Genomic DNA, 22,023 nt, shown 5'->3' with positions numbered 1-22,023 from the left:
GATGAGTATAATAAGGAACTGTACAGGGAAATAGAGTGGGCCAGTAAATCAGAGAGTCTTATAATGGGAGATTTTAATTTCCCAGATATTGACTGGAATTTGGGGGCTGGTTACTCACACACTAGCAGGGCTTTTGTGGATTTATTGGATGATTGTTTTCTACACCAGCATGTTCGGGAGGCAACTAGAGGGAGTAATACTCTTGATTTGATTATCAGCAGTGATTCTTCATGCATTAAGAATCTGCAGATAAATGAACCACTAGGTGGCAGTGATCACAGTGTGCTGAAGTGGGATTTACTGAAAGAGGTAACTACCATTAGGGGTAAAGGGAAGGGTTATTGCTTCCGTAAAGGCGACTACGATGGACTGAGACAGTATTTAAATTCTATACAGTGGGACCAACTGATGATGTTACCAACAGCAAATTCAAAATGGGAAGCATTCAAAGAACTTATCTTGGAAGCTACTAGGCTTTACATACCAACTAAGAAATATTGTTCAAGATTTAGGCCAAAATGGATGTCAGATGAACTAATGAGGCATATGGCAGAGAAGAAAAATGCATGGGATACTTACAAATTAACACATGACACAGAAGCCTATGATAGATACAAGTTGATATGCAACCAAGTTACAAATGAGGTTAGGCAGGCGAAGGCAGATTACGAGAAATCCTTGGCAAGGGATGCAAAGAAAAACAGCAAAGAGTTCTTTACTTATGTAAACTCTAGAAGGAAGGGGATGAATCAGATCGGTCCACTTGATATTGATGGGTCAAGTGTTGATGATCCTGCTCAGGTAGCTAACAAACTAAATGAATATTTTGCATCGACATTCACACATGAGGAGTTATTCAGCGAGGGGAATGCCAGAGGTGTATTCAACTCTAGCAGTAAGCTACAGAATCTTGAAATAACTGGGAGTAAAGTGGAGGAGAAACTGTTGAAGATAAACACAAGAAAGGCACCCGGGGTGGATGGGATCTATCCAGTTATATTAAAGGAGGCAGCAAAGGAAGTAAGCAAACCCTTAGCCATAATTATGAGAGCTTCCTTGGACTCAGGGGAGGTACCCATAGACTGGAAATGTGCAAATGTGACCCCAATTCACAAAGGAGGATCAAAGGCTGACACAAGTAATTATAGACCTGTGAGCTTAACTTCTGTTCCAGGAAAATTAATGGAGGCACTGGTTAAAGAAGCACTGCAGGATCATTTAGACAAGACTTCAGTTATAGCTCAGACACAGCATGGTTTTGTTAAGGGGAAGTCTTGCCTGACCAACTTGATTGGATACTATGATGCAGTCACAAAAGAACTGGATGCAGGGAATAACTTTGATATTATATACTTGGATCTTAGAAAGGCTTTTGATACTGTTGCACATGGAAGACTGCTACACAAATTGGAGCAGTGTGACATTGGAGGCAAATTGCTGCTATAGATAAAGGGGTGGTTGAGGGGGAGAAGACAGAGAGTGGTAATCAATGGACACTGCTCATCGTGGACTAATGTTATTAGTGGAGTCCCTCAGGGCTCAGTGTTGGGTCCATTATTGTTTTCTGTATTTATAAATGATATTGATGATGGTATATCAAGCTTAATGTCCAAGTTTGCAGATGATACAAAGGTTGGCAGGGTTGTCAAGGACACTACTGACACTATGCTGCTGCAACAGGATCTGGAAAGGTTGAGCAGATGGGCTGAGAGGTGGCAAATGAAGTTTAACATTGACAAATGTAAAGTACTACACATGGGAAACAGAAACCCCAGAGCAACGTATCAACTCTGTGGTACTACATTGACAGTGGTAGAGAATGAAAAGGACTTGGGGGTGATTGTGCAGGCAGATATGAAGTTCTCTGAGCAGTGCAGACGGGCTGCAAGAGTAGCTCATGGAGTATTGTCAATGATATACAGGAATTTTTCCAGCAGGAATAAGGAGGTGATTATTCCCTTGTATAAGGCAATGGTCAGGCCACACCTAGAGTACTGTATACAGGTCTGGAGGCCTCATTTCAAGAAGGACATAGAGCTGCTGGAACGAGTACAGAGAAGGGCAACAAGATTAGTGAATGGAACAAAGGGGTGCTCTTACGAAGAAAGGCTTAAGTTTTGCAAATTACAGTGTCTGGAGACTAGGCACCAGCGAGGTGATCTGATAGAGGTGTATAAAGCCTTGAATGGTTTAAGCATGCTCAATGCTGATGGGATTCTTCCTCTAGCCCAGAAAAATCACCTGAGAGGGCATAAATTCAAATTGAGGAAAGACAGATGTAGGATAGACGTGCGGAAATTTGCCTTTAGCCAGCGGGTGGTTGGTTGGTGGAACAGACTGCCATCCCTTGTGGTGGAGGTTGATAGCCTAAATAAGTTTAAGGCTCAGCTGGACAGGTATTTTGAACGAACAGAGGGGTGAAGTGGAAGTGGGTTTTTTTTTTTTTTTTTTTGGCTGATGCTGCATAAGCTTGCTTTGTTGCATCAAATGGCTCTACTAATGCTAATGCTTCTAATTTTTGGTACAATAGGATACTCTGATTATTGTCATTAACAATCTTTTCAACCCTTGTACCATCTTTAAAGTAGACACGAAGCCTGATATGCCTTCATCAATATCATTAATAAATAGAGAAAACAACAGTGGGCCTACCCACTGCACTCTGAATAATAAAGCCTAACAGGTAGTTTGTGATCTCTTCATTTGGAGGCAATAACTTGATTGTTATCGCATGGAGGCAATAAGAATTCCCTTATAAACATGTAACATGTTTTTAAGTGATTTCTTATAATGAAATATTTAGGTATTTTTCCATTTAATTAAGAATTTATTTCAATTTTTATACCTTTATAATTAAGTAATCTCATCTTTTTTTTTTTTTTTTTTCCCCTTTAAATAATTCTTAAACCATCTTTTTCTTTGATAGTTTTTTCTCAGTGTATGTCTAAACATTATCAGTTAATGTCTGTATCAACAACATACAAATTTTCCAGGTGTACATACTGAACTGAAAATGTTTAATAATTAAAGGAGGGCAACATAGAATACACAAATTTACTTTACTGATAATTCTTCAGAAGAAAGTATCTTCATGTAGTTTATGACAGAGTTGCATAAAAATACAATAATGACATTTTTGAAGTAATCACACAGATGTTATATATTTAATTTTCTTTTGTTTGGTTTTGAATGGCATCTACCATTTCTCATTTTACAATAGTTATTAAGCAAAATGTTTGTTCAAGAAAATTATGATTATAGATATTTTCTAACTGAAGTACCTTACTGGATAAAATAATGGTAACTATCAGTTTCCAAGCTACAAATTTATTTTTCACATTAAAAAATTGTAATCTGGTTCTGCTCACACAGCAGTTTTTTATTACAATAAAAGTATATGATACAATTGAAACAGGCTGTTGCTGGGGGTATTTTAAACCTCCTCTATCTACTCTTCTGATTAAATTACTGTCCGGAGAGGAAACCATCTCTGTCTTGCACCAAGAATTCTTTTTTACATTCATCACATTTTAGTGCCTTTAAAAGTAAATACAACAGTATCCAGCAATGTACATTAATACAGGTAGATCTAGGAGAACATGATTAAGACCAGCTTCAACTGAAATGCCAGAAAAAAAATATTAATTGCATCATCCTGTATAATTTCATTATCATGTATGTCAAGATCATCAATTAAGTAATGGATATTAATGGCAACTGCAATAATTTAACAAATGTAAGTTTGTTTTTTTTCCACTTCAAATAATTGTGTCATTGAAACATTGTGCTGGGATCTCGACAATTGTCTGTATTATACAAACCTCACCTCCAAATGTCGGTTTGAAATTTCCCAGGCAACAAATAGGTCATATGCAGCTCTGATGAACAGTATTCTGTTAATTCCAGTAAACTATGTGTTGTTAATTTTAAAGCAGTGTGAGTTTTCTTTGTGAATTTATCTTTTGTCAAGCCAAATAGAAATTTCTTATATAGTTAGGGAAGAACATTACATGGTTGTTTTCCGTGAACATTAATTGCTATAATTAATAACCACTCTTATACCGTGTGAAATTAATAATATAGCTTATTAAGCTTAGCCCAAATCATTATATATTTAAGGTGACATAAAGTGTCTTTAATATATAAGGTGACATTATATATTAAAGGTGACTGTTAGGGGTAGAAAATAGAATGGGTTACAATTTGGGAACATTTGTAATTAATTACATTCCAATAAATATTAATTGTGAATATTAAGTCTAAAAGATTTTTGGTTAAATTTCGAATTGGGTTACGCTAGAAAACTGAGATTAAGAATAAGTAAATACATATGGATAAACATAGATAAAAATAAAATTCTTGTCTGCTGTCAGACTGCTGCTTGCTGATGAATCTGAAACCTGATGTACATACTGGAAGATGTGCTGCCAACAGTTAATTTATGGGTGAGTGATTAAATCTACAAGGTGTCCAAAAAGTCTAGAACAAGTGGTAAAAATGTGTTTTTATTTATAGGTGAAAAATATCATTAACACTGGATGCAAGAGTGGAGATAGTCATTCTTAGTGGTCATCGGGGATGGACCCAGAGGAAAGTGGTGGATGTGTTTAATGCTAGACATCCAGAAAGGAATTCAATAATGCACAACACAGTTGGGAAACTGGTGAAGAAATTTAAAGAGACTGGATCTGTTGCTGACAATCCTCGATGTGGTCGCCCTTCTGTAAGTGAAGACACTCGAATTGGAGTGATTGCTAAGTTTCATGCCAGCCCACAGAAATCTGTCAGATGGACCAGTGCTGAAACCGGAGTGGCCAAGAGCAGGGTGCATGACATTCTGAAAAAAAAAGTTTCATCCATACAAACTTCAAATCCTGCATCATCTGACCAAGGATAATCCTGATTGATGACTCGAAATGTGCGAATGGTTTCTGCACCAAATTGAAGCAGACGAGAGTTTCTTGGAAGGCATAATGTTCTCTGACAAGGCAAACTTTTATATAAATGGAGAAGTGAATAAGCAGAACTTCTGATACTGGTCGACTGAAAACCCCTCATTGGTTCTCTGGTAACAAGGAACAAGGGGTGGACAAATTAATGGTATGGTATACGGGACAACATATCATCAGATAGTTCTTCTTTGAAAAAACAGTGGATGGCAAAATACCTGGAAATGTTGGGTGATGAAATGGTACCAAAACTTGATTTAATTAGGATATGATCCAAATGGTTCATGCAAGACAGAGTGGAGAACCACGATCACCTGACCTTAACCCGCTGAACTTTGCATTTTTGGAGATTCCTGAAGGCATAGGTGTGTGTGCGGTAAAAATCCAAGATCTTCGTCATCTTAGGAAGAGAATTACTAAGGCTTACTTGTGCTGCTGTCGATCCCAATATGCTGAGAAGAATCCAAATAAACATGGTACACCAGCTGAGAAAATGCATGGAGAGTCAGGGTGGGCACGTTGAACATATATTGTAAATGAGAGTAAGCATATGTAGTGTAAATCCCATTGGTTCCAGACTTTTCAGACATCCTGGATCCAGTATTTCTTGTTGGAATGGAAGCCTTGGGAAGAACTTTACCCTCATACTCCAGTCATCTGTGGTTGTTGTGCAGGCTGGTTCTGGGGGTCTGGAGGCGGTTATATGTGGGCTGCTCTTCCCGATATCTGGACTGTCTTTTTTTTCCCCCCCCCCATTTTCTTGTTGAATAGGTGAAAATATTGAGAGTTGAATTCAGTTCCTTGTTTTCTGTTAATTGTGTGCTCCGAACATTTTTATGAAGAAGGTTATTTAAATTTTCTTCTACTGTACTGGTTGTCTGTAGAGAGGATTCTAGTAGTGTTGAAGTCCCATGTATTGCCATATTGCAATGCATGTAGGTGTTACACTCCTTTTGCACTTTCGTATTCTCGGGAAAGTAGTCTCCTTCCTGTGTATCTGTTCTTATGTATATGAGCGTCGCTCCCGCCAACAGTGGAAAAATAAGGACAACGGCTTCGTCTACCCTGGTTTCTTTATAAGAATTATAATTTTCTCATTAAAAAATGCGGTTTGAGCTGCGTGTTGTGAATTCACCAAGGACTTGTTAATGAAATCCTTGGCACCCATAACTCTTCTTTGTTCTCTTAGTTTATCTTTAGTGTTTCATGAGAATGTTGACAGAGAGAAGCACATAACATTTATTGAGAGCTAAAGGAATATACATTCAGTATACTTTTATTCCATACCATATGCTGTTTTGTAATATATTAATATTTGTAATTGTGGTTCCATATATATATAAAACAGACATTGTAACCATACTCTTATTTGTGTATCATAAAGATCATCTATCCCTGGTGTCAGCTACTACACAACCTCACCCTAATATGAGAACTCCTAAATGTAGTAGAGTTAAAAATAATATCAGGGCCCATAGCTATAGGAATGTCCTTCCCGTTTTGGCTACATCCATTATCAACAAGCAGTTAACGTCGGATCCAACATTAATATTTCTAAGAACCTTCATCCACTATTACTTTAATGTAACACTTCTGTTTAAACTTTCCCTAACTAGTGTCTGTGTCATAAAACTGACCCCGTACTCTGATGGAAGATTACCATACAAATTTGAGCAGTATTGGTATTTAGGTAATAGGAATTCTTACACTTCATAATTGGTTTACAGGTCTTACATTAATAGAAAGGATCTATTGTGCCTAACTCCTCTGTCCTACTTATCATCATCTGCTCACACACTTACCCCCAAAACAAAAAATTAAACTCTCCAATCAAATCTAATCATTGCCTTCCCAAAATGAAATGACTCCTGACTTTTTCCATTGAACTTCCTTTGTCTCCAATCTATTCAACCTCGGGTTTGCCCATTCAGTGGGTAGCTTTGGGTTCTCTGCTTTCCCCACAGATAGGGCGTTGGCTCCTGATGCCTCCTTTAAGATTGAATGGATGGAACTCTGCTGGAATCGTGGCTGCCTCTGTTGCACTCTCCTTCTACACCTTTTTCCGTACCTTCTCTTCTGCTCAACTTCAACCCTCTTGGTGCCTCCCAAGTCTGCTTTTATACTGGGGCCCCTTCTCATTACGTAAGATATGCAGAATCATCTGAAAACCCATTAACGCGCTTGATACAATTGAAACAGGCCTGTCTTTAGGTACTGTGGTTACTGACAAGTAGCAATCAGAAACAGTTAGCATTTGATGATTATTATCTGGATGTACTGAATAGTCCTAGCCTTTCATACCATTTTCTATTTAGGAAATTCGTAAACTGATCTTGTGCATATAGTCTATGCTTACAGAACCAGATAGGCATTTTTTATCACTCTCTCTCTCTCTCTCTCTCTCTCTCTCTCTCTCTAAGCTTAAGAACCTCGCTATCTTATCTGAAACCTTTCTATCTCCGATTACTTTGTCTACACACTACCCATAGCAATATACTCCCACGATACAATATTATTTCATAGAGAGGAAGGCCTCACACTGTTTATACTTTTGTCACCTTTCTGACCTGTAAGCAGTTTGCCTAGAGAACCACTTCTCTGCTCACACCTACATGCACACACAGGCATTAACGCCATGATTCCTAATGTCTAGTTACAGTGAAAATTTAATTTTGATTATCCTGCACAATTTTCTCCTTGAATTATATTTAATTTGTGTTTTCTTGTTTCCCTTTCCCTTTTATTAAAAGTACAGCCTATTAATGCGTAGTATTCCCAGGTTCCCTAGGATAACTTGAGCGTACTAATTCAGCAATTTGATTCTTTTTTGATTAAATTCCCACTGTAACATAGGGCTGTGTCAGATTTTAGGATTCTTCTATGTTGTACATCTTTTTTATGTTCTTTGATTCTGTAGTTGAGTCTTCTGTAAGATTCTCCTATGTAAGTACCCTCCCACATGTACAGTCTATTTTATAAATATGTTATCTATGGTTGTTGGACTGTTGGTTTAGGATCTGCTTAACCTCATTACTTGGCTACCTCATTTTACAACAAGCAAGGTAGCCAAGTAGTCAGGAGTGAGAGAGTGCAATAGCATACATTCTTTGAGTGAACTGTGGTTCAAATCCATGACGGCTAAATGGTACTGGCGGTATGATTAATGATTGCATTCATGGTTTATTGTAGACCCCTCTAACATGGTGGTCACGCTGCAGTGTAAAAGAACATTTATTTATTTTGTTTACATTGCTATATGCCTTATTGAAATACCAGGACCCCACCTCATGGGACAGGCAGTTATGATCCCAGTACATCTGTGTACTATTCGCAGGTGCTTTTCTCTTCTCTTAAGTCTTTATGTATTCGCATTCTAATTTTTATATCCTATAAATTATTTAAATATTTGAGGATGATTGGAATATTATTGCTATCATATTTCTACCCTCACTTCTTAATTTAGCCTTGGCTTATTACTTAATATCTTATAACCTCCCCTTCCCCATCATATGTATATACTTGATCTGTCTGTTGGGCTAGCTGTTATTCTGCTAGTAAGTTAGTAAATTATTAACAAATTATTAGTGTTTTTGCACTAAGGCCTCCCTCTTGGCCTGTCTTTAGGTACTGTGGTTACTGAACAAGTAGCAATCAGATAATAATCATTTGCTGATTATTATCTGGATGTATCGAATGGTGCTAGCCTTTTATACCATACCATTCAATGTATCTTTTTTTTTTTTTTTTTTATGTGAACCCCAAACACGAGAGGTATTAGAACCTATAGTACTTAGTACTGTGCTTGGGTTGGAGGTTGAGAAGACGAAAGAAGATATTTGTTGACATTGGACTTGAACTTCGGTAGATTGTAATTTTCAGGAAATACGTATGAAGGAAGGTTGTTCCAGAAAACGGCAGTTGAATGAATAAATGAGGAAGATGAAAAGTTGGTTTTGTGGGTTAGAAGTTGGACAGTAAATGGATGTTGGCTGGTGCTGGCACGTGTTCGGATTGTTTTGAAAGAGAGAGCAGGAATTATAGAAGCCAATTCAGAAGAACAGTGTCCATGGAAATATCTGTAGAAGAGGCATGCAGCAGAAACAGTGCGTCTATGAGAAAGCGAGTGGAGAGACTCTCTGTTAGAGATGAATCATTAATTAACCTAACTGCCCTCTTCTGAATGGAATAAAGAAGCCTGAGAGAGGTTTTGGGGGCACCACCCCAGATGTGAGAACAATATTCCATGGCAGGGCAGATTTGCAATTTATACAGAGTGAACAGCTGTTTGGAAGAAAGGTAACGCTGAGAGCGAAAGAGAAAACCAAGTTTTTTAGATGCAGAGGAAGCAATATTTGTAATGTGCTTGCGCCAATAGAGATTAGAAGTAAGGGTAATCCCCAAAAGAGATATTTCATTTTGCCTAGAAATCGGAGTGTCACTAAACATAAGCATAGGAGCAGAAGAATCCTTTTTGCGAGATATAAGACAAGACTGAGTTTTAGAAAAGTTGAAATCAACTAAGTTGTCTTTGCCCCACTGGAGAATTACCTGAAGATCGGCATTTAAGGAATTGGTAGCAGATTTTCGAGAAGTTGAAGCTGATTGAGCAGGACAAGGTTTCTCAAAATGGAAAGTTGAATGCAATGTGCTATCATTGGCAAAACTATGGATTGGATTTCCAGTCAATGGAAGAAGGTAATTGATATACAAGAGGAAAAGAGTGGGGGAAAGAACTGAACTTTGGGGGACACTGGCATTAGTGGAAAAGTTAGAAGACAGAGAGCCATCTACCATCACCCTCAGTGAGCGATCAGAAAGAAAACTGGATAACCAATTACTAAAAACAGTTGGCAAACCATAAGATGGAAGCTTGTTTAGAAGACCTTTATGCCAAACACGATCAAAAGCCTTTGAGATGTCAAGAGCAACTACTTGGATTTCACCAAACCTTTCCATTGAATTAGTCCATAAATGGGTAACATACGCCAGAATATCACCAGTGGATCGACACTGATGGAATCCATACTGGCGATCGTTGATCAGACGGAAGGTTTCTAGGTAGTTTAAGGGTTGGCAGTTAATTGATTTCTCCATTACTTTAGAAAGAGTAGAAGTAATTGCAATGGGACGACAATTGGATGGGGGGGGGGGGAATTTGTCATCCTTTTTAGGAACTGGCTGGATGTGAGCAAATTTCCAAGCAGAAGGAAAAACACCTTTGGAATAAGAAAATGAGAAAAGGCGGCAAAGAATAGGAGTAAGTTCAGGAGCACAGGTTTTGAGAACAAGTGGAGAAATACCATCAGGACCTGGAGCTTTCTTAGCATCAAGATTAGCATTAGCATTAGCAGAGGCATATGATGCAAGAAAGCAAGCTTATTCAGCATCAGCCAAAAAAAAAAAAAACCCACTCCCATTTCACCCCTCCGTTCGTTCGAAATACCTGTCCAGTTGAGCTTTAAATTTGTTTAGGCTATCAACTTCAACAACAAGTGATGGAAGTCGGTTCCACCAACCAACCACCCGCTGGCCAAAGGCAAATTTCCGCACATCTATCCGACATCCGTCCTTCCTCAATTTGAATTTATGCCCTCTGAGGTGATTATTCTGAGAAAGATGAAGAATCCCATTGGCATTGAGCATGCTCAAACCATTCAAAGCCTTATACACCTCTATCAGATCACCTCGCCGGTGCCTAGTCTCCAAACTCTGTAATTTGCAAAACTTAAGCCTTTCTTCGTAAGAGCAACCCTTTGTTCCATTTACTAATCTTGTTGCCCTTCTCTGTACCCGTTCCAGCAGCTCTACATCCTTCTTGAAATGAGGCCTCCAGACCTGTATACAGTACTCAAGATGTGGCCTTACCATTGCCTTATACAAGGGAATAATCACCTCCTTATCCCTGCTAGAAAAATTCCTGTATATCATTGACAAGACACCATGAGCTACTCTTGCAGCTCGTCTGCACTGCTCAGAGAACTTCATATCTGCCTGCACAATTACCCCCAGGTCCTTTTCATTCTCCACCACTGTCAGTGTAGTACCGCAGAGTTGATACGTTGCTCTGGGGTTACTGTTTCCCATATGCAGCACTTTACATTTGTCGATGTTAAACCTCATTTGCCACCTCTCAGCCCATCTGTTCAACCTTTCCAGATCCTGTTGCAGCAGCATAGCGTCAGTATTGTCCTTAACGACCCTGCCAACCTTTGTATCATCTGCAAACTTGGACATTAAACTTGATATCCCATCATCAATATCATTCATCAACAACGGACCCAACACTGAACCTTGAGGAACTCCACTAATAACATTAGTCCACGTTGAGCAGTGTCCATTGATTACCACTCTCTGTCTTCTGCCACTCAACCATCCCCTTATCCATAGCAGCAATTTGCCTCCAATGCCACACTGCTCCAATTTGTGCAGCAGTCTTCCATGTGCAACAGTATCAAAAGCCTTTCTAAGATCCAAATATATAATATCAAAGTTATTCCCTGCATCCAGTTGTTTTGTGACTACATCATAGTATCCAATCAAATTGGTCAGGCAAGACCTGCCCTTAACAAAACCATGCTGCGTCTGAGCTATAACTGAATTCTTGTCTAGATGATCCTGCAGTGCTTCTTTAACCAGTGCCTCCATTAATTTACCTGGAACAGAAGTTAAACTAACAGGTCTATAATTACTTGTGTCAGCCTTTGATCCTCCTTTGTGAATTGGGGTTACATTTGCACATCTCCAGTCTATGGGTACCTCCCCTGAGTCCAAAGAAGCTCTCATAATTATGGCTAGGGGTTTGCATACTTCCTTTGCTGCCTCCTTTAATATAACTGGATAGATCCCATCCACCCCAGGTGCCTTTTTTATGTTTATCCTCAACAATCTCTCCTCCACTTTACTCTCAGTTATTACAAAATCATCCAGCTCACTGCCAATGTTTACTTTACCTACATCATTCTCCTTCCTGAATAACTCCTCATGCGTGAATGTAGATGCAAAATACTCGTTTAGATTGTTAGCCACCTGAGCAGGATCCTCAACTGTTGAACCATCAATATCCAGTGGACCAATCTGATTCATCCCTTTCCTTTTCGAGTTCAAGTATGTAAAGAACTCTTTTCTGTTTTTCTTTGCATCCTTTGCCAAGGATTTTTCATAGTCTGCCTTTGCCTGCCTAATCTCCTTTGTGACTTGGTTACAGACCAACTTATATCTATCATAGGCTTCCATGTCACCCATTAATTTGTATGTATCCCATGCATTTTTCTTCTCTGCCACATGTCTCAATATCATCTGACAACCATTTAGGCCTAAACCTTGAACAATATTTCTTAGTTGGTATGTAAAGCCTGGTAGCCTCCAAGATTAGTTCCTTGAATGCTTCCCATTTTGAGTTTGCTGTTGGTAACATCATCAGTTGGTCCCACTGTATAGAATTTAAATACTGTCTCAGACCATCATAGTCGCCTTTACGAAAACAAAAACCCTTCCCTTTACCTCTGATGGTAGTTACCTCCTTGAGTAAATCCCACTTCAACACACTGTGATCACTGCCACCTAGTGGTTCATTTATCTGCAGGTTCTTAATGCATGAAGAATCACTACTGATAATCAGATCAAGAGTATTGCTCCGTCTTGTTGCCTCACGAACATGCTGATGTAGAAAACAATCATCCAATAAATCCACAAAAGCCTTGCTAGTGTGCGAGTGACCAACCCACAAATTCCAGTCAATATCTGGGAAATTAAAGTCCCCCATTATAAGACTCTCTGATTTACTGGCCCACTCTATTTCCCTGTACAATATCTTATTATACTCATCAGAGTCATTAGGCCTATAGCACACTCCTACTCTCAATTTTGATTTCCCTATGCTTATGTCACACCAAACTGACTCGACACTGCCCTGTTCATCGATGTCGACTGGCTTCACTTCCTTGGACTTTATGTGTTTCTTAATTAATAGCATAACCCCTCCTCCCCTCCTGTCATGTCTATCCTTTCTATACACATTGTATTCCCCAAATTCCAGTTCCGCATTACTTATATCTGTGTGACACCACGTCTCTGATATCCCAACAATATCTGCCTTTGATGTTTTGAGCAATACCTCAAATTCATCAAATTTATTTACCAAACTCCTAGCATTGGTGTACACGCAGGTATACATGCACCTGTTTCTATTCTTAGCTACTCTAACACAACCCATGTGTTTACTTGTACCGCAATGACTACCAGCAGTCTCTGAAATATCCTGCATCTTGTTTTTCTTACTTCTGCTCATTTCAATAGAAGCAGTGCAAGAATCACTTCCACCTCTGCCACTGGCTACTGTTAATCTATTAGTCCTTGTATCCCCCCCCAACTAGCAGTTTTCCGACCCACCTAACACTGCCTCGACAGCATCAGCAAAAATTCTTGCACCCTTTCTATTTAAGTGTATCCCATCCCTGTAGAAGCAATCTCTCCTGTTAACAAGTACAGTCCAGGCTGAAAAAAATTCTACCCCTTGAGCCTTGCACAATCCCTCCAGGGCCGAATTGATCGACAAGGCTCTCATCATATACTCCCTCCTATCGTGTCTGGGCAGAATTGCAGACACTTTCAAGTTCAACCCTAATTCACGGCTTTTTTTCAACAGTGACCTGTACTTGCTAAGTAATTCCGCCGGTCTCCTACTCTTAATATCATTAGTGCCAACGTGTACAACTATATCACCTTTTGTGCCCTTAAAAGATGATATCCGCTCTACAACGTCATCAACCTTTGCCCCTGGCAGACATACCCTGGTCCTATTCCACCTATCCTTTTTACAAAGTATGTTCCCCGTTTCCCTGACAATAGAGTCACCAACAACTACTAGTTCCTGTGGGACCAGCGCATTCTGCCTAGGGGGCTGCTTCTGTGTTGCCTGATGACCAAGTGCAAGCTCTGGCGTTGATGTGGGCAGCTGAGAGCTTGATGGGCCCCTCAATTTATTACCTTCGAGGGCATCCACCCTGTCCTTCAAGCTCTCATAAAGGCCCATAACAACGCTGAGTTGTCGCCTGATTTCCTTGCACTCCTTACATCATGCACACACAAAGACATCCCCCTTGGCAGTATCATGTCCCGTACCCGACTGCTCCGCAAACATCAAGCAAACAGTGCATTTTAATAGACTGTGATTCAGAGGGCAACTGCACCCCCTCAGTTCTCCCCTGAACCACAGCACTCCCATTAGCTTGAGCCTTTTGCTTTGCTGCTTCATCAAAATCATCAAAGATTCATCAAAATCCTTCTGATATCCTTTTAACGGAAGACCACAGGAGGCATTGAATGGACCATGTTGGGAATGGTAGGAGGTGTTTTACCAAGTTCATTAATACATGAGCTGGAAGAAAAATGGGATGCTAGCAGGTCGGCTTTATCCTTGGCTGAGGTGGGAGCAGAGATGGGCAGAAGTTGCGGCCAATAGCTTTGGCAAGAGATCAGAATGCTTGGCTACCATTAGGGCAAGAAGCAAGTTTTCTACTCTTAGCCTGTTCAAACTCTAGTTTGGACTGATTAATAACTGCTTTACAATTGTTGCGAGCTTTGATGTAGGCAGAAAATGAAATAGAAGAATTAGAAACAAGCCAATTACGATATGCAACATTCTTCTCTTACAACCTTAGCACATTTATTGGAAAACCAAGGTTTAGATAAAGGACGAGATTTTAAAGTGGAGTGTGGGATAAAGGATTCCATTTCTGCAAGAATAATTTCATTGTCACGATCTGAGCAAACGTTGACATCAGATGTTTTGAAACAGTAATCTGACCAAGGAAAATAAAATCTTCATCCCATTTTGCATTCTTGTAATGCCAAACAGCACGAGGTTGGGAATAGCCATGAGATAAAGGTTCCATTGGAGAAGAGACAATCACGAAGTTGTGATCCGAAGTGCCTAAAGGACCTCTCACTTCGACCATGTACTTAGAAAGGTTGTTTGTGAGAAAAAGATCAAGCGTATTGGCTGTATGATTAGGATTGTCCGGTATTCTTGTAGGTAAATGAACAATTTGTGCTAGGTCATTAGTAATTGCATAAGCCTCAGCATCTCGACCTGCTGGGTCGGTGTGACTAGAAAACGGAAGCCAGCTGGAGTTCTGAACATTAAAATCACCAAGGAAAATTACCTCACTCTTAGGAAAGTTGGACTGGAGAAAGTCAAGTTGCAAAGAGAGGAAGTCAAAGAGCTCCAAGTGATTAGTGGAGTTGGGAGAATGGTAGAGACAACAGATGAATTTAACACAATGAGGTAGAGAGATTTTAAGCCAGAGAAGATCAAAGAGAGGAGATTCCAAATTGCCAAGTCTCTGACAGGGAATATCAGAATGGACATATGCACAAGTACCACCTTTGAAGCGAAAGGAATCATACAACAAATAATTTGGGCATCTGAGATGAGTAGTAGTTGAATCAACCGATAACTGAGATTCTGTCAGAAAAAGTACATGGGGTTTGGCAGACTGCAAGTGGAAATGGACATCGTTGAGATTAGAATTGAGACTAAGTATATTTGTGAAATCAATTAGGAAGTGCTTGGGAGGTTTAGATCTTTTCGCAGATAAGCTTGCTCTATTAGTTTGACAATTCATGGTACATTCAATAGTAAGAAAAAGTGGTTGGGACATGCTGTATGAAGTAATGAAATTTTTGGATATGGCGTACATGTGGTAAGAATATACCCAGATCCTTGACATAACGTGGCCTCTACAATGCTCCCCACTCGGACTCCCTCCAGTCACTATCTGGCAGAGTAGGTAGCAAGATTATACACTAGCTGATCCGGAAGCCTCCTAGAGAGTTACCAATAGGTTCGGTCCAGTGTACTAACTAGCGGCCGGCCTGCGAACACCGTTTTAGAGCTGTACCCTCGAAATGTAAGGAATATTGGATCTCGCCACAACGTTCATCATAACCTCAAAAGTCATCAATCATACTGCATGATGGCAGAGTTGACCGGAACTTAGCTCTAGAGACTAAACATGGGTTCCACCACTTCAAGCCTCCAATAAGCAAAGTGGTGGTATTTCACCGGTTGATGAGAGTCATCTACCACCTAGTACTGCCTGGTAACATAGAGGGGCAGCATTCCTCCATGTGGTGTGGGCGCCACACCTCAACCACTGCTTACGTTGGTTCACACCTGGGTGGTCACCCACCATGTACTTGTGCATGGAGGTTATACCCAGGATTACTAACTGTACCACCATCGTGAAGGTGCAAGCAGAGAATTTGGCTGTCACAGACCATCCGGACTTCGCTGAAATTGGGTCCACTTACTTGAGTGTCACCTGAGTATCAATTCCATCAGCGTTTTAGACTCCCAGGTAGCAAGTACAGCTTGTCTGGCATATCTGAGAGAATGTCTGTGACAACCTCAAGGACCAATACTTAGCAATAATTTTATTATTATTTATTTATTTTTTTTTTAGGGTCTCTCTTTGCTCGGAGCAATATGCATACCTTTTCCTTACAGTATTATTAACCAGTCTATTTCTTATGCTGGGCACTAATATCTGCTGCTTACAATCTTGGCTTACATTTTTCTCTCTAATGCACATTGCTTTATACTTTTATATATTAAATTGGCGGTAATTAAATTCAAGGTAATGCATGGAACGTGATTGTATATTTCATGGCAGATCCAAACAAGGTGTAAAGCAAAAAGAGAAAGTTAAATATCAAATACAAAAATACACTGAATCTGACGAAGTATGAAGCCAAAAGAATCCTGAAGCCGTGCATTCACATTGGGGTATTATTTCTATTGCTTAGCGACCCTGTGTGTTTAAAGTTAGAGACAGTGAATTACAAAAGTGTGTGTTGAAAGGTTGAATTAAATAAATGAACTGCCCAGAATAGAAAAGATAATTAATTGGCTTTCAAAGTAGTGGTTACTAGGTGTCAAACTTTGAGTAGAAAAAGTTTGGTAAAGCAAGAAAATAGCATACTGATATTGCATTTGGTAAACTAATGGCTCAAGAGAAATAAAAATATAGGGTAGTAGGAAAGTAAAAAGTATATGGCGTATGAGGGAAATAGGTGGGCTTGGGCAGTTCGTGGTTGCAAATCCAATTCCTTTAGTTAGGACCCTGAACATAGTTCTGGGAGTGTACTTCATATATTTAAGTCAGTTATATAGTAATGGCGGATAAAATTATGTTGAAAGCTATTATACAAAACTTGTACTCCATAGTAGCCAATCGATGGGTACAAGTTTTCTAGGCTGTAACACACCAAAAAAGGCTGGAAGTATAATATATACAATGTGTTGTTGAAGGTAGTTAATGTTTAGCTTATAGTTATATTATGGATATTAAATTGGTGGCTAATTAGATTCTTATGTTTGATGATATGAAGGACTTTATTGAAGTGGTAATAAAGATAAGCAGGTGGAAATTGGTTGTCCAATAGTTTGTGATAGAAATTTCTGATATTATATCATTGCTGTTGCAAATAGTTGCTATCCTGATACCTTGTGATAGGATGACATTGAAGGGTACCTTTTTAGAGATGTTGAAATGCCAGTGGGTGAAATTGACTACATTAAAGTTGAAAGCATCATATTTATTGTATATATTGATGGTTGTTTTTGAGTTACTAATATCAATATTCAAATCTAAGTAATTAGTAGTATGGTCATTGCTGTTGGTTTTTTTATAAGGAGAGTTCAGGAGGATATATATGTGCAAAATCTATGTATCTCAGAATACAGAATTCTGGTGGTAATGAGGTTTGTGACCAGTATAGGTAGAGGTTGGCAGTAACACAACCGGCAAGACTGCCCATAGGAATTCCTATGGTTTGTTATTAACCTGTGTTACCATCAAAAATGAAGTTGTTGAAAATACGTAGGTTGATCATGTTATTCCAATATACTGGGCTGAGTTCAGGACCTTCTGTGTAAGGCTTCTATTACTGGTAAATTGTTAGAGATTATTCTACTGTCAGGTAAGATTTTAATTATAGATTTGAGTAATTGTTTCAGAACTTTTCCTGGTGTATGAGCATAACTGTTTTTGCAGGAGGTAATAAATCTAAAGCGTATGAGATTTTGGTGAAATTTAGGTGTAAAAGTATATGTAGGGAAATTTATAATTATATTAAGTTTTAATTTTTTGTTGAAGGCTGTTAATTTCTTTATCATATTGCAGTTGCTGGATATAGGTCTTTAGGTTTCATTGGAATTTAGTTCTGTTTTTAATGTGTAGAAGTAAAAGGTTTTGCAAATGAAGTCTTGTTAAGATGCCTTATCAACTGGTTTTGCAGTTCTAATAATTGTTGGTTTATGTTGTTTTATGGCTTATACCAGTATATAGGTGGAGATCCATAGCAGCTTAAGGCCTGCCTTATATTTGTTCATTAAATCTGCAAACACTGATTCATCCAAATTTGGTGTGCTTTTATTGGTGTGTTGTATTTGTAAGACAGCATAAAACAATAATTAAGGTCCTGATAGAGTTGTTTTTTGATTGAAGTGAGATTGAATTTATATCCATAAGATAGCATGTTTCTGAGTTCAGGATAAGGGATGATAGCTAAATTTCCTGTAATTATGTGTTCGTAGTGGGTGTTGACATAGAGCTATAAATTTTCCCAGTTGCATATACTGTTGGTATCTGAGTCATATTTATCCATATTGGTGGATAGAGATTTGTAGTTGCAAGCTATGAGTCCAAAGGATTTTGTATATCTGTACTTGGCTTTAATATGGATATTTTGGCTACTGGGTCAGTATATGAGTTGATGCATTGGTTTATCTTAATATAGTCCATGATAGTATTATGAAACTTCAGTATGATGGTAGGTTGTTCGGTATGCATATTCTTGTTTAAAGATTTTATCTTAAACTTAGATCAATTTATAGGGTGGAAAAGGTGCTTAGATTTGAATTCAAATTTGTAGATGAATCTGTGTAGAGCTTTTAGCACATGTTTGATACAGAACAGTAGGTTGTGTAGTTACTGTCCCATTCTGCTAAAATATGGGCCGAGTTGCCCAATTTGATCCGAATTTTTGAATCCAAACCAATAAGAAGAAAAGGAATATAGACAATAAACCAAATAAATTTGGGTTTATTGTCTGTTCCTTTTCTTTCATTTGTGTTTCTTATTGGTTTAGATGTGTTAATGCCTTTAACTATTTGAACTTTATCATAAATGCAATTCTCTTCTATACTATTAGTGATGATTTTGTCGTTAAATTTATTGTTAAGGGCATATAGGTAGAGTGTCTTAAACTTTAACATGAATAATTCCTCCTGTCTGGTTCTTAGGTTAAGATCAGCAATATGTGCTGATATAGTGATGTAACTATTTGTGAAGCTGTGATTTTGGAAATGTTTATATTCTATTTCTTGTTCATGATTTTTTCTGTTTTTGCTATTGTTACAGTTGTTGATATCAGATCTGTGAAGATTAAGCCTTAAATGCAACTTGTTGCTGGTTTGTCTCACATATTTCATGTTACAAGCATGAGGTAGATGATTGAGGTAAATTTGAAATTAGACTTCATTGAGTTGGTTTTTTAGGAGCATTAGCAACTAAGGCCATATTGTTCCAGGGATATGCGGTGGTCCTTCTCTGACCTTTCTACATCCTCCGTATTTGGTGGTCACGGGCTCGAACCCCGGTCTAATCAAGAAGCGTGTGCTACGCAATGCTGCTCCTGCCTGTGCATTGAGTTGGAATAGGAGGCTATTGCCCCAAGACTATCCAGACTAGAAGCATTAGATGCTGATCTGCTCTGTGTGGTGTGTTTTATGTATATGTTCAGTGTCTATATTATGTATTGGTGAACTATCCAGAGCATTAGTTCCTGTGGTCAAGTTTATTCTACCTCTGCCCATGTAGTATATTATCAAAATGTTGCATTTCCATAAACTTATCGTAATAACAAAAATGAAAAGAATAAAGATAACTAAATTGATTAACTCAGATATAGAAAAGGTAATTTCAATTTATAGTGTGGTAGTCAGATAACTATCTGACTGTCTAAGAATATATTAAAAGCATTTCTAGGTAGCATGAGCATAACCAAGACACAGCTTATCCATATAAAACTGAATATATAAGAGATTATATATAGATTTGAAACATTGTTTTAAGTTCAGCATTGTTTACTGAATGGCCATTCATTACAATTATCTTTGTATATATTTTAAGGTGGGCGAATCATCATTAGCAAGTCCACTGATGAAATACAGTGCCAAAGAATACTATTTTTGTGCTGCTCTCTGTCATCTATGTGTTGATTTGCTCAATGCACAGGTGAGTGTTTTTATATTTTTGTCTTAGTAAATTTTCTTCATAGACATGTTGACTTTTGTATTTAAAGGTTATTGTTTTGTATCTGTAATTTACAAATGAGAAACACTTATTACATTTTATAGCTTTCTTTCTCCTTGCTGTTAGCATTACAGTGGTGATGATTCATTTAAGAACTGTAATCTATGGTAACAGCATGTTTAAAGCAAGCAGACATATTAGTCTTTTGCTACATAGCCACCAGTTGGGGAAACATTTCTGCTGTTAATGGATATATTTCTTGAGTGTTTTTACAGAAAACTTGGTTGCCATGCAAAAAATATGGTGGATTCAAAAAAATTAAGGTCACATTAGTTTGCCATCCATGTGGCAAGCATTGTGGACGTATAGCTTTATTCCATTTTCCCTTGACAATTACGTACAAATGGATAGGAGGAGATTGAGGTAATATGTAGAGGTTATGGTAGTGATGCCCTTTTGAATATGATCATTGAGGTCACACTATGCCGATTCCAAAAAACCACAGCTATCATCTTTGCAGTGGGTACATGCCTTCTTCAGGATGTTGCATAAAACTTCTTTGCAAAACCCAGGTAAATTCATGTGACGTGCCAGTCATAGGCTTAACATTCCAAGGTCAACAGTGTGTAATATCTTACATTACTATTTGAGGATGAAATCACATGTTACAGTTCATATAACTGTAACGTGTGATCAATGACAATACCAAGAGGATTTTGTTTTGTTGGAATTTTGTTGGTAAATTTCTTGCATGATTACAGTTTTGTGATTGTGCTGCCATTTAGTTTTTCTGTGTAGCATGCACATTTTCTGATTGGTGAATAAAATCTTGAAGCTTCCATCTTGTGCTCTATTCACACAATAACCTTTTAGTTTTGGAAAGGTTTGGGGATACCCTGTTCATTTTATATTCCTGTATATTCGATAAAATACTGTGATGCTTAACATTACTTTCACAACTACTTTAGTGACAATGGACTCAACTTTTTTACTGAGGGACAATGGCAGTTTTCCAGTTTTGTCACATAACCACCCTCGCCCAACATTGGGAAATGGTGATTGTTTAACATGTTCTCTGTCACCTAAATTTGAGAGTACTCATTCACAATGTGCCATAAGTTTTGGAATGCTGAAAAAATAATAAACATTCTGACATCTCCCCAGCATTCTGAAAATTTATATGTAGTGGTTGAAAATTAAAAGTTTGGAATTCATTGCTAAAAGTGCTCACTGTAAATCAGAACAAATCTTAAAACATTATAAAAGTTTATTTGTCTAAATAAACCAACATCAATACAAGCAAAATAGAAATAAAACTGTGTACTAAGTCTATAAACAAAAGAAAAACATTACTGCAAATATTCAATCAGTGTGCCAAAACTGAGTATTAGTTATGCATTATGGGATGGCACTTAGAGAGCGCTGACTCTCTTTAAAAATTACAGCTGTGAATTAGAGGCTCCGAAAAAGTGATGTGTTTGCCATTTTATTTACCTAATTGTTATTTTATTTTGAACTTTATAAGTAGCCATATAGTTCTAGGTACGCTGGTTATTTTTAATTTAGATAAGAGTTTTTGTAGATTACTACTTAATATACGTAAAACCGTTGTTTCATTCAAATCTTGCAGCCATTGTTTTTGTTTAGAGTGGTAGGGAATTCATATTTTTAATTCTGGTAACTAGGTAGCTCTAACATAAAATTATATAGTGTAATTCGCATCTCTGCATTTAGTATACTATTAGATAGTGTAG

The 22,023-nt window shown here is 38.1% G+C and overlaps 1 protein-coding gene across 1 annotated transcript in view; it reads left to right on the top strand.

Moving 5' to 3' along the window:
- The window catches only part of LOC150088401 (alpha-soluble NSF attachment protein-like), a 236,215-nt gene that overhangs the window by 192,098 nt on the left and 22,094 nt on the right, over nt 1-22,023 (top strand). The window contains exon 8 of the mRNA XM_090369491.1: nt 20,147-20,251. Within this exon, the coding sequence (XP_090225617.1) occupies nt 20,147-20,251 (105 nt within the window). The remainder of the gene's footprint in view (nt 1-20,146; nt 20,252-22,023) is intronic.

Source organism: Mastigoproctus giganteus, chromosome 3 (genome assembly GCF_048544385.1).
Source record: "Mastigoproctus giganteus isolate SK-2022 chromosome 3, ASM4854438v1, whole genome shotgun sequence".
Taxonomy (NCBI): domain Eukaryota; kingdom Metazoa; phylum Arthropoda; class Arachnida; order Uropygi; family Thelyphonidae; genus Mastigoproctus; species Mastigoproctus giganteus.
Note: the sequence above shows the minus strand (reverse complement) of the source record. Positions and strands in the feature narration are given on the sequence as shown.